This window comes from Phyllopteryx taeniolatus, chromosome 8, assembly GCF_024500385.1.
Source record: "Phyllopteryx taeniolatus isolate TA_2022b chromosome 8, UOR_Ptae_1.2, whole genome shotgun sequence".
Classification (NCBI taxonomy): Eukaryota; Metazoa; Chordata; class Actinopteri; order Syngnathiformes; family Syngnathidae; genus Phyllopteryx; species Phyllopteryx taeniolatus.
The window spans coordinates 11,642,773-11,656,796 of NC_084509.1; the positions used below are offsets into that span (position 1 = coordinate 11,642,773).

Sequence of the window (14,024 nt, forward strand, 5' to 3'; positions counted from 1 at the left end):
TCCTCAGCATTGAGAGCATCTGTTTAGGATGCCTCCTGGACGCCTCCCTGGTGAGGTGTTCCGGGCACGTCCCACCGGTAGGAGACCCCGGGGACAACCCAGGATACGCTGAAGAGACTATGTCTCCCTGCTGGCTTGGGAACGCCTCGGGATCCCCCCGGAAGAGCTGGATGAAGTGGCTATGAGGGGGTAGTCCGGGCTTCCCTCCTTCTTTACATTATGTCATTACAGTATTTTTATAAAGTACAATACTATAGAGGACAATTTTTCTTATTACAAATATTTGGGGTGGTAAGATGGAACAGATTAATGGCATTTCCATTCATTTCTATGGGACAAAATGATATATGGTACAAGTGTTCTGAGTTACATGCATGGTCACATAACAAAATAAAATTGGATCTTCAGGCACCACTATTTTTCTTTAGCAGCGTTTCATTTTCACCCACACTCTTGGCTCTGCCACCGCAGAGTAGAAGCCTTGCCTGTCCCCATCCGCCAGCTCGACCCCCTGTCGGGGGTTGTCATTAAAAAAAATTAATTAAAAAATGGGGAGTCAAGAACTGGGGTGTATAAAGTGTCTATAAATCTTGATCCTTGGGGTATTTTGACGAAAGCAAATCCGAACGTCAGTAAACACATTTAAACAGTGAAAACATTTGAAATTCAGTACTTACCTGTAAATCTTAATAAATTAGAATAGTGCCAAAACCTTAGTTTAGTGAGGTAGTTCACTTCAAAAAGTGAATTTCATTATAAAGATGCACTACACACATTCAAAGTGAAATATTCCATGATTTATATATATATATAATTTTGATGATTATAGCTTACAGCAAACAAAACCCCATAATTCACCATCTCTAGGTACCAGAATATCACATAACAAACAATCAAGAAAGAATGACAATTATTTTAAATGTAGAAATTAGGCAAGAAGGTGTTTGTGTGAGGGTTTAATGCATCTATATAATGTATGAATACTGAATGATATAAATGGACCTTTCCACCATATTCTAATTTATTGAGATGTAGCTGCATTACATCATTGGTCTCCCATGAACTCTTGCTTGTACAGTTTATTAACATCACCTCCAGATGGCATAACAGACACCCCTTGAGACATCATTTAGCAGGAACAATGAACACAAAATACTGCACTGGTACTGTACTATTCATCCATCTAGTTTATACACTTGCCGAAAGTCATGTGAGGGGGCTGCAGCCAATCCTAGCCTCTTTCGGAGTCACCCTGCACTGATCACCTGTCAATCACAGGACTGACGCAGAGATACAGTCTGACCACGTTGCACTGCACTCCAGTCTGCCTGCTGTATATTGCTTCAATATACAATTACTCAACAATCACTTCCCTAAATCTCCTACCACTGTTACTTAATGGTACATACGGTAAATGAGAGTCAAGAGGATAAAGCAAATAAAGACGAACATCAGCTTTTATCAGGTAAGGCTCCCTCTGCTGTCACTCTCAGGCCTCCTTCCTCCCTGATAACAGCCCATCAACTCTCCATCTCTGTGACTGTCAGACACGAGACAGAGCACCATAAGACAAACTCCCAACCCGAACAGATTCCTTTGCTCTAACACTGGTCAGTTTGCTGCCTTTCCCATCTGCTTTTACCTCAGTTCTCCATCTCATCTCTGTGAATATATGACAAGTCCTTTGTGTGTTTACCCTCCTTATTGACTGGTCTAGAGTCCAGGCAGCGTGTTTTGAATTTGTACACCCACATCTCACCTCAAAATAGCCATAACATTATTATTATCTATTCCCCCCACACCCCCTCACACAGACAGACACACACACTAGTCCGTTTTATCGAGGTTCCACTGTATTAGATAAATGGAACAGTACACTCTAGATTAAAACTGGTACTGCCCATCCATCCGTCGGTCCGTAATGCCAATGGCCTTGGCAGAGGTTGTCGTTCGAACTGACACAGTGTCTAACCACTTGTGCCTACTTACTTTCCAACAGTTTGTAGCTGCATGTGAGGGATTGGAGGGTCACCATAAGAAAGATAAATATGTCAGTAAAGCTTTGTTGCAAGCTCACCTTCTTTTGTCAGCAAACAAGTAAAGCAATCAGTAGGGCACTCCATTTTGCCTCCACGTACCTTTACAAAAACACACGGGGAAAAAGGTAACCATTCTTTTACAAGAGCGTTGTGGCGTAAAAGTAGCCTTAAACACCACTTTAGTTCAGTGGCGAGCGTTGTGAGTGTTGGCATGCTGCTTTCAGAGGGTAGGAGTTGTGCTCAGCCACCACACCTCCCCTCCCCACCCCACCCAAAAAAAGACTGCAATTAAACCACGTACTGTATCTTCCGAGCTGTTGTGTTGATGACTCAGGAGCAACAGTGTTTAGAAACTGGGGGCAGCTAAAGAATCGTGACTGAGAAAACACACCAAAACATTACTGTGGTGGACCAACTTGAGTTTAAGTTTTACTTTATTATGTGGACACTGTAATATATATATGTATATAATAACTACTATTGTATATATATTTTTATATATGTGCGTCCCACGTCTGTGACGCACAAAAATTAGCAGTGACACATGAAGCATACTTAATCTGTGTCAGTTGATATGTGGTTTCAGATCCGCCCTGTGTATGTGTGTGAGTATGTGTGTGCCTGTGTGTGTAATATATGCACATCAGCCAGCGGTTTTTACAAATGTCAGGATTGTTCATTTCGCGTAAAGCACGATCTGCCACTATCCCTGTTGGCCGCCAGAACCACCCGTCCTGATCACATTGACCATTTCATAACCTCCAATGTGACTTACAGTACAAGTCAGCCTAGTGTGCTGACTTTGACAGAGAACACGTTGACATGCACAATTTTACCTTTAGCTGCTTGTCAAAAGGGCAGTGAGGCAGAAAAGGAGCAAGTACGACATGTATCCACTGCCTAATCGCCGTGCATCTTCGCAATGGGCAGAGAATCTTTTCATTAATAGAGGTCAGGCAGGCATGAAAGGGGATCATGACATGAAGGATTTCACTAGAGCGTTAAATCACTTTATTATAGATTCATTGAGTCATAGTACATAAAAAGATTCATATGAAATTGAATATTGGCGAATATATTGGCGAATTTCCTTCGTGGAGTTTGCATTTTCTCCTTGTGCTTGTGTGGGTTTTCTCTGCGTCGTCTGGCTTTTCCACATTCCAAAAATGTGCATGTTAGTTTCATTGAAAACGCTAAATGAGGAGTGTCCAAATTGTTCTTTTTCTTTAAAGGGAAGCATTAATACCAGTACCAGTATTGGTGTCGAGAATGTACGTCTGTACAGTACTCGTACTTGTAAAAATGCACCAATACTATCAGTGTTGGGAAGATTACTTTGGAAATATTCTTGTTTGCAATTACAAGTGGCCCTATTGAAAATGTAACTATTTAAATTTCTTTTGAAAAGTAATAAAACTAACATTTCACTTTTTTGTTTTTTATTTGATAATATTTCGATTACTTTTCTTAATTTTGAATGAATGTACTAACAGGACTCTTAGATGTTTCCCCTAAAAAAAAGTGGATTAAAACCATAGATCATTATTTTGCTATTAACCACATATTTGTTCTTAACACAAATAATAAACCGATAACAAATCATAATGAAATGTAAATATACATAAAAACGTCTTTGTTGCATTATTCTGTACATACAAATAAATAAATATTAGGGGTGGGACTTTAATGATTGAATCACAATTAATGGAAATGTGATTAAAACTAACACATTTTAATATCATTTTGTGCTCCAAACGACGCAGAACATTTGTCTGTGCACGATTTCCTGGTACACTGACGCTCACGTCAGAGCTCGGCTACCAAAATGGAGAAATTGGAGGAAACATCATTACTAGGACTAATGGCAGTCAAATTACAGAAAAAAATTGATAAATAAAAATAAAGCCTGAAGAACAACCCCCGGACTTTTCAACTGCCACGCAGAAATCATTTGAAGGCAATACTGTCCCAAACCCCCCCCCCCCCCCCCCCCCCCTCCCCCGTCCCCCCAAAAAACAATGTTCTAAAATGGTGCTTTTACTTTAGGTCAGTTTAATTATGGGCCAGGGATATTTTCCATTAGTTTTTCTACTGTTTTGTGTTGAAATTAAATGCTAGATTCCCATAGTTAGCAATATTCCTGTCTGTGTCAATTATTTTTATTCAGTCATCCACTAAAATCCATTTAAACCATGCCTTCCAGGACAAATACTGTTATACGATTAAAATGTGATTAATTGAGATTAATTATTACAAAGCCTCTAATTAAATACATTAATTCCCTTTATCGAGTCCCACCCCTGGATAAAATTGTTGGTACCCCTCTGTTAATGAACGAAAACCCCACAGTGGTCACCGAATTAGCCTGAATCTGACAAAAGTAATAATAAATAAAAATAGAATGATAATGAACTAATGAAAATCAGACGTTACTTTTGAATTGTGGTTCAACAGAATTACTTTAAAAAAACAAACTTATGAAACAGGCTGCTGGACTGTGATGTGAGACCTTCACCTGTCAATCAAATAACACTGAACATGAGTTCGCTGATGTCGACTACTGCCTGAATATTGATAACGTGTGCCGCTGTGGTTGTGGTTTATAAACAGTTAAATTTTCACGTGTGTGTGTGTGTGTGTTATGTGGGGAACACGTAGACAACTCCGACCGCTGATGTTTTCAACCATGTCGCCGCAATCGAATGAGTTGTTTAGCTCCTTAGCTTGATAGCTCGTTAGCTCACAGGCTATCAAATGTAATAAATAGCTAACCTTGCCTAAAGTTTCCCAGTTGTGTGCATCGACGGAGCAAACGCCGTTCTCCCAGCGGCTTGTTGAGTCGTGAGCGGCGCGGCGGGTGTTACCACAACAATGAAAATTTATCGAGTCCAGAAAAACCTTACGGGTCCATTGCATGGAACAACAACCCGCCCCGATCTGCCTCTGATTGGCCAGCACCAGGACAGGTTTCATACTTTTGATTCGCTGTGTCTGACACCTGAACCAGGAAGCGGCTCGATGCTTCCTCAGCCAGGTGGGTTGTGAGGGATTAGGGAGAAGGAAGCGGCAGGAGTTTTTGGAGAGTATCCCTCTTTTAAGAGGAAGGGGTCCAAATGAATGGCCTGACATGAATGAGGAGGTGTGAGAAAAGGGATGCAGAAATGATTGCGACTAGTGAATATAATGAACTAGTGAGAAGGAACAGGACAAGCTGTTCCCCTTGGATGCTCAACATGAGCATTTCTTGACAATTTGTTTCCAATGTTTGAAACTTTATGATAAAAAGAAGTGGTGGCAGCACACAGACGCTATATGGGGTGCAATGGACATTCTAAAGCCAATCACCAGCCAAGCTGAATGCAAAAGCAGTGCTCCTCAATATCCCAGTCACTGTGGCATGGTATAATGCGCCATGAGAGATCATCAGGAGTGTGCTTCTATTTCATTTTCACAAAAGATATTATTTATTTACAACAAATAATGCATATTTGTTTAACTATCCAAGTATGCCAGTGACATACAGTGACAGGGAGAACAATTAAACGTTCTTCCAAAAGGTACCATTAAGCTGTTTATGGGTCATTTTCACATAATTTGATCAATAATGGTCAAGACACTTGCAGAAAATCTTTTTCGAATTGAGCATTTTGTTTTATGCCACCTTCGTTTCATATGGGTAAATGTCTCCCATGCTGAAACAGTCACGCTGAAAGTCCTATTTTCAAGATTGTTGGATACTGCATGTACTTTTAATGGCATTTTTAAAAATATGTAAATGTATAATATATGTACCTTGGCTCAATGAAGTTTTGGAAACACTGACTTTAAGTGTGGGGAATCGAATATAGCTCCACAGCTATGCAACATGATATAGATTTAAAATGTCTTTAGGTTCCAGCGGGAGCGTCGGTCTCCGGAGGCTCGTTTGGCAATCGAATGCCTCGCAGGAAAATACATTGGAGGAGGCGGCAATGTCAGACAGATGATCAGGATGACAGCTGATGTCAGGCTAACGCTAGCGGTGGCGAAACACAGGCTGTGTTCGGAATCACTCCCTATCCACTGTACAGTATAGTGTCCAAGTTCTTAAATGTTTGCTTAGTTTCCCCACTTCAATGTTTAAGATCATCAAACAAATGTAAATATCAGACAAATATAACCCAAGTGAACCTTCCATCCATCCATTTTCTGAGCCGCTTCTCCTCACTAGGGTCGCGGGCGTGCTGGAGCCAATCCCAGCTATCATTGGGCAGGAGGCGGGGCTACACCCTGAACTGGTTGCCAGCCAATCGCAGGGCACATACAAACAAACAACCATTCGCACTCACTGTCACACCTACGGGCAATTTAGAGTCTCCAATTCATGCATGTTTTTGGGATGTGGGAGGAAACCGCAGTGCCCGGGGAGAACATGCAAACTCCACACAGGCGGGACCGTGGATTGAACCCTGGTCCTCAACTGTGAGGCTGACACTCTAACCAGTCGTCCACACCATGCCGCCCCCAAGTGAACCTGAAATGCTGTTTTTAAATGGTGATTTCATTTGTTGTATTAGATATCAGTAGATTGTGCAGGTGTCAAATAAATGTTAGCTTGAATGAATGAGAGGGGACAACTGCCATGTGTCATACTGTTCATACTTCTGCAGTTTCAATGTGCGCAGCTCGGCTGGGTCGACAAAATCGTGAAACAATACAAGAAAAAGCCCCCAAATTAGCCTTACTCTCATCAGGGTTCGGTGATGCAAGGATGGCACTGTGTTTCCTCTTCACCTCCTCAACTTTCTCCCCCAGGGACTCGATGTAACCTCGGATTTCCTCCACCTGCCGGGTAAAAGAGGGAAAGAGAGCTTTAGAGGAAACACTAATTAGACTAAACGGAAATTCTCAAGTCGTCATTATCATATTAGGGTTACATTCAAAGCATGTTCATGCGAAAACATTTCAGAATGTTTGCCAGTAATTAATGGAATCTTTCAGGATGTTTGCAAACAAAATTTGCATTTCAATCCACAGCCAATAAGTTGACAGCCCGATTACGGCAAGAAAAAAGTCCAATCAAATTGACATTCCAATTAAAAATAAATAAGACTCTTACATACGTAGTCTGGTCTAATTTACAGGTGGCAAAAAATAGAACTGTGTAAAAAAAGGTGTGAAATCTGATATCTTAAGAATGTTAATAACAGTTGAATTGTATGCGTGATGATAAAAGACACCATTCACAAGGAATAGATCTACTGCACATACGACACCGGGCAACCCACGACTTGTTTTAGCGCGAAGAAATGATTAACTGTCTGTCAAAAAAATGTAAAAACCTTTAAAAAGTTGAAGCTGGAAAGGAAACATTTTTGCTCCATTTTTAGATCTCAAGTACTGTTACAAACACACTTTTTTTTTTTTTTTTTTAAAGCGATTAAAGTCTCTCTGAATATGAACTAAAATAAAAAGACATTTCCAGTTACCCAACAAGCTCCCTTTTTGACTGATCATATGACCTCACAAACACCATCAGATGAGCATTATCAATGGTGTCAGTGGACTCATACGCAGCTAGGGAAATTCGCTCTGCAATTTTCTTTTTATTCCATCACACAGCTGCTTCAATAGATCGCCAGCAAGTACTTCGGTACATTGTGTTGCTGTGGAAGCTCAGAGGGGAATTTGCTTCATTTTAACGGTCATTTCCTCTTTTTGTTTGTGTCTGTCATTTCAGGCATGCATTCTTTTATTATTTACTCTTAGTTAGCATACCGATGCTTGTTGTTGTCGTGTCATAGATATGACAAGATTCCTGCTTGCATTTTGATATGACGATTTCAGTTCATTTATTTTTGTTGTTCTTACCTCTGAATTTTTACGAAATGTCTCTTTAAAATTCTTAATGCTTTGTCTGATAATGCCATTTCAAATTGGAAATCCTCATGACAGGTCACGGCATATAGCTCATGGCATATTATTAAGCAGCGCATGGATCATGCGCTGGTTGGAGGGAGAATGAATCCAGAGAATGACATTTTCAGTTCATTCTTCTTTGAATTGCCAATTTTCACAGTCCATTTTTCCTTTAGCATCAAACTTGCCTTTTCCATATATTATAGGCTGCTCTCCTAGAGCTAGCAAAGGGTCAGTGAAAGTAAAAAAATTGCACTCGCCATAATGAACTCGGTGACGAAATGACAGGCTGTATGCGTATCGTTGACAGTCTACATGTGCTGACCCAACCAAAACAGATTGTGAAGGGGAAAAAAATTTCAGTCTGGGCATACCTGCCAAATGCTGCAATAAGGTCAAATAATGAAATTATTGGCCAATTTATATCACCAATATGCATGTACTGCACCTCACAAGATAATGTACTCTAATTCAACAGCACAATATAACACAACTTCAATAATCATCATGTAGTTTAATATCTTTCAATCAAAACTGACAGCAGAACATCTGTCTTTTGGCAGCATATTTAAGTAAGTTGTTGTATTCACAAAATATGATATGATAATATACTGTATGTTTGAAAGGGTCTTGTGTGCGGGCCGAGGGAAGATATGGCCTCATAATGATTCCACCATGGCTGAAGACCAACTGGGGCCTTCATGCTGGCACTGCAAGTGCTCTTATTGCAACTGGGAAAAGTAATTCTGTATGAGTATTGAAATGTAGTTTTTAGTTATTTCTTTCATTATTTTCTAGACGATATTTATACATTGTACAATTCCTAACTAACCGAGGAGTTTAACTGATTGACAGGCCAATCTTCCAATCATGACAGTGCCATTCCCAGCATGCGCTCAAATACTAATTAATTTTCTATGTTATCATCGAGCTGAACATATAAAAGAAACAATCAAGTCTTTCAAGTCATCGCATTTCAAGTCTAGCCCCGATTCTTTAACTCCCAAGTCCAAGTTAAGTCTCACGTCTATTCGTTTTTGTCAAGTCAAGTCACAGGTCATCAAAATAGTGACTCAAGTGGATTCGAGCCCAAGTCTCAATGATTCAAGTCCTCAGAACCATTTCTGATGTGGTCAACACTGAGGTCGGCCGAGGCTCAGATTTCATGATTGTCACATCAATCGCAAGTATTTAACATTGCATGTTAGCATTAAGCTAGCAGACATTTGAGAATTGTGTGGTTTGGTTCAAAATACAAAGTGTAATTCTCTTTGTCTGGTTTCAACTTCCACTTGGAATGGCAATAAACAACGTGAAGCATGCACGTGGCCTCTTTTTGGAAGAATTGTTCCCTATCTGCTTGCTTGTGAAGTTCGCTGCCACCATTTAGTGCTCATAATAAGAACTTTTGCTTGCCACGCAACGAAAAAAAACCAAAACGGCTAAGCAATGCCTTATATGACCTGGTTTAAGTTTGACGACTGAATGCCATAACCTTTGAACACCAACCCGCTTGCAAATGACAGGATTTGAAATTGCCATCGTTGTGACGTAGTTTCTTCAATTAATATTCAAGCACCTGCCCACTTCGTGGTTGCCACACGCCCACTCATTTCAAGAAAAATGGCTGAGTGACAACGAGCTGCGTTTTGTGCAAAGCTTGCATCACCTGCCAAACTCACACAATATGAATTGAATTGAATATGAACTGCTTCCGTGGCGGATGTTTTCCAATGATCCTAACATTTTGAAAATACAGGATAAAGATTAAGTTTGAAACTCAAATTCAACAAAAAAAAGGTCACATTTAAAATCTCAACCCACATTGTATTAAGACGTTGGCCGGAAACTTTCAAGATGAATAACTTTCTTTCATATTTGTGACAGGAAAATGATACTTACATCAAGATATGTCTGATAAGTCATTAACAGACTGATAATCATTTGAAAGCTTCAAAAACAACTACACAGATTTAGTTTAATATGACATCTTTCACTCTGTTGTAAAGTTGTGCGATTGCCATTTGTGACGTACTAACAGGGAGAAACCGGGCTGTAAGGAAGGCCCATTGATGCGAGCGTATAAAGGGCACCAAACGACGACCGGTTGACGGGAAGATGATGCGAGGCAGTTGGTGAGCAAGCCAGGATGAAAGCACACCAAGCTGTCTCACTTTACAGCGCACGTGTCGGTGAGTCACGGCGTGGCTCTCATAAGACAACAGGAGCGAATTTCATTAGTGTGGGTGCAAAACAACATCAGACGCGGTCGCGAAGTGCACGCACACATGCAGAAACACAACAAACACACCATTTCACGTCTTTCGCTTGTAGCCTACTTGCACTTTGATATCCGCCACCGCATCATTTCCTGCACCTTAAGTCTTGTCCAAGTCTTGAGAAGGAATTCACAGGAGCAAGCAAGATAAATGACATCATTTTTGGGGGGGGGGTCTGCTTCGTAATGAGTGATTGGAAGGCTTGGGGCGCCAGCAAGTCTTGCGTCTGTTCACTTTACACTTGCATCATCAGTTTGGAGCGCGCTTGTGGCAAGAACAGAACCGAACTGATAGTGAACGGTTCTTGACTGCTTATCACAAAATGACAAATAGATCCAAATCAAGCTAGACTTCCACTGCACAACTCCTAACGTCACGAGACTTGTCATATGTCTAACATGTACAGTTCTTTTTTTTTTTTTTTTCATTTTCAAGGCAAAAGGCATTTTTGGTCATTGTGTCATCATTTGAGCAAATATTGACAAACTTCTACAAACTGCTGTGATGCCAAACAATCTATGAGTTAAATATTAAATATCTTCTGTACTGATTTTTCTTACATTTTTAAGGTTTTTGGTCATTGTGTCAGCATGTGAGGGGATATTGGCAAAAAAACTACAGAGTTGGACATCTCTTATTGAGGGCTTGAATATGAAGTATGAGTCGATGTGGTTTGCCACACTAGGATTTTTGACCAAATTAACACTGATCGAGGGGCTCCCACCTAAAGCACAGGCGTCAAACTGAAGGCCCAGGGGCCAGATCCGGCCCGCCACATCATTTTATGTGGCCCACAAAAGCAAATCATGTGCGTCAACTTTATATCTTGTTAAAATACCAACATTGAAAATTTTCTTCATTTTTGAGATGTTACAAGCATTTCTTTTTTTTTTTTTTTTTTTTTTAACCAATCCCCTTTGTAAAAAAAATAAAATAAAATGTAATAATAGTCGAACAAACCATATTTTTTTACCGGCTTCTGATTTCAAAACTAGTTATGCATCAATCCGTTATATGCGGAACTTCACTCAACCAAATCAGGTTAGTGGACTTCTTGTGTATCCTGCGCTAACGAACATAACTACGGGTTGATGACACGATGGTTTGAAGCCGAACTTGATCAAATTTTGTGTCAGATGTTGCTGACTTCACACACACGGCACTGTCAAAGCTGTGAAGTCAACACGCAACATGTAGCGCGCTCGCAGGTGTGAACCGAGCGGCAAAGTGTAGCGCAGCGAGCGCGCCCAGTGTCGGATGCCGCGACTGCTGTTGAATGATACTGCAGAGGGTAAAGAATAAATCACAGCAACCATCTGCGCTGCCTGGCAACTTCGCTACAATAGACGCTCTGGATCATCATGTGACACTAAGAAGTACTGCTTTATGCATCTATTCATACTGATCCTATACATCAAGGCGAATCATGATGTTGGCAGTTAGAAAAAAATTTCAGCCGTTATCCAAACTCACCTTTAATGAGTTGCATAGGAGCCTCATCTGAATATACAGTACAGTGATCCCCTGCTATATTGTGAGTCATCTACTGCAGCCTCGCAACACTGCAGATTTTTTATTGTGGAACGTAATGTGGAAAAATCCCTCGTGGAAATCTGTGGTTTATAGTGATTGTTTTTTATGGGTTTTATAGTATACCTCGCATGTCAGAAAGGAGAGCCACAGTCAGCGATGCAATTTTCAGTTGTTTATTGAACACTGGGATACAGAAAAACACAACGTACCACAATTCATGCCCAGACACTCACACTTCTTTTTTAAAAATCAGTTGCAATCGGAAATCGGTTTTGCGCAAAACAACAAAAAAAATAATTTGAAGGTCATATTTTACAGCCCTACTTAGGAGTCTATTTAAGCGAGGCTTTTCATCATTATATTAAGTGGATGACGTACACGGCGAGTAATTGGGGCATCTATTAGGAGGTCAGTCACTATTTAAGGAAATACGATGTATAAATCCTGATATGATTTGTCCAAAGAAAAAGTAAAACGTGCCAAGTTAATACTTTGATGCTTCGGCTCCCATGTAACGTGAACCCTGATAGGTGGATGTCATGAACAGCTAATACTCAAGTAAAAAGCTGTCTTTTCTGTCAGAAGAAAAGACTGGCGGCTTAACAAAAAACAAAAAAACATAGATGGTTTAATGATAATAAAGCTACCACATAAAATGTGCACATCGAGGGCCATGTTACCGGTGTGGGGTGAAGGACGGAGGGCTGCAGTAATTTGCGCCGGCCCTCCACTTAAAAGCTTAATTAACACACACAGTCAGGGTGAGACGCTCCATGACTCTCTTTCCACCACTGTGACCTTCATCTCTTCTACAGCACTGACTGGCGGTATTACCTCCTCCTTTCTTTCATCTCGCATCTTCTTCTACATCACTGTCATTAGAAAAGCCTCCCGCTCAGTGGCGACCTGCCTTCGCACTTGAAGGCAGTGTTACATCGAAAGTGAAATTTCAGCCGGAATAGCGAGATGAATGTTTCAATTTACAGGAGGAATGGAAAAGGCAGAATAGAAATGTGTGCAGGGGACTAACTAATGGTACCAATCTCCTCTTCAAAGCAGCCTTTATCAGTTATTCCAACAAAAAAGGATGCTTACCCTTCTTTGAAAGGCAGATGCAAAAAAAAAAAAAAAATTATTTTGCATCTCAAGTTGTACTCTGAAATACACAAGTCATGTATTCGTCATGCACTCAGTGGGAAATCTTTGTTTGCAGCAATATGAAATCAAACAAAAGCAAGTTTCCATTGCGACGCTAAGTGGCAGTTTGAGAAGGCTTGTCAACAATGAGTCACACTTGGTCATAAATTCGACCAGTACTATTGATTCTACAAGGAGAATCAATTTAGCTTTATCAAACATACGCTATACCAGGGGTGGGCCTGTTATAGCCTTTGGCAGTCTTGTCATGTATCGGAGTACAAATACTTCATTACCGTAGAAGGAGAATTTTCACATACTTTATTTCCTCTATTTCTGGCAACTTTTACTTTTACTACACTACATTTCCTACATAAAATGTACAGTATACTTTTACTCCAACACACACGTTACTACAAAATAAAATCAGAAGAGATTGTTGGAGCACAAAGCGAAGGAATTGTGCTGCCTGGAGTGACTTTTAAAAAAGGAGCTGGAAGTACTTTTGTTTCGGTTATACAGTATTTAGTTTGTTTTATTCCATGTGATGTTTTTTCCCTTGTCCCTTGACAATGTCAATGTCTGTTAGGTTTTCGTTTCCACTTGTTCTCGTCAGCCCTCTACCTTGTGTCAACCAATCAGCTCCCTCTAGCAACTTGTGTCTTGTCCAAGTGATCCTCGTTGTCCCATCAATTTGTATTTAGTTCCCTGCTTTCTTTCAGTCTGTGTTGCTGCATTGTTGTATGTCACTGTAAATGTATCAATGTAAATGTTGATTGAAAAAAACTGATTACACAACATGTTTAGCAATCATGTGTCAAATAACAAATGTTAGCCATTAATTCCTGATTGTTCGCCGGCTGAGTCATCCACTTGAATAAATAAACGCCGCACCCCACGTTATGTATGTGGCAGTAATTACATCATTACTATCAGTGATTCCACGACTTGTCACAGTCGACCTCTTTATCACAACACACATTGCCAATGGCATCTGTAAAGCTGACATTTGCGATGCTGTTAAAAGAGAATACATATACCATAAATACATACATATGTAGGGAAAGCACAAATATGAAACTCTTTGAGGTGTGTTGGTAAAGTGAAAAAAGTGAATTGTATATTTGTCAATTTAAAA

The 14,024-nt window shown here is 40.2% G+C and overlaps 1 protein-coding gene across 7 annotated transcripts in view; it reads right to left on the reverse strand.

Annotated features, from left to right (window-relative positions):
* stx1a (syntaxin 1A (brain)) overlaps positions 1-14,024 on the reverse strand; it is an 80,426-nt gene that overhangs the window by 35,754 nt on the left and 30,648 nt on the right. For 6 of the 7 annotated variants that reach the window (XR_009789782.1, XR_009789779.1, XR_009789781.1 and 3 more), the window contains exon 3: positions 6,764-6,863. Coding sequence is in view for 3 of the 7 variants with exons in the window: in XM_061782520.1 (XP_061638504.1) it covers positions 6,764-6,863 (100 nt within the window). In the remaining 4 variants the exon portion in view is untranslated. Of the gene's footprint in view, positions 1-2,077; positions 2,139-6,763; positions 6,864-14,024 lie in introns of all 7 variants that reach the window. The other variant, XR_009789780.1, reaches the window with a different exon arrangement.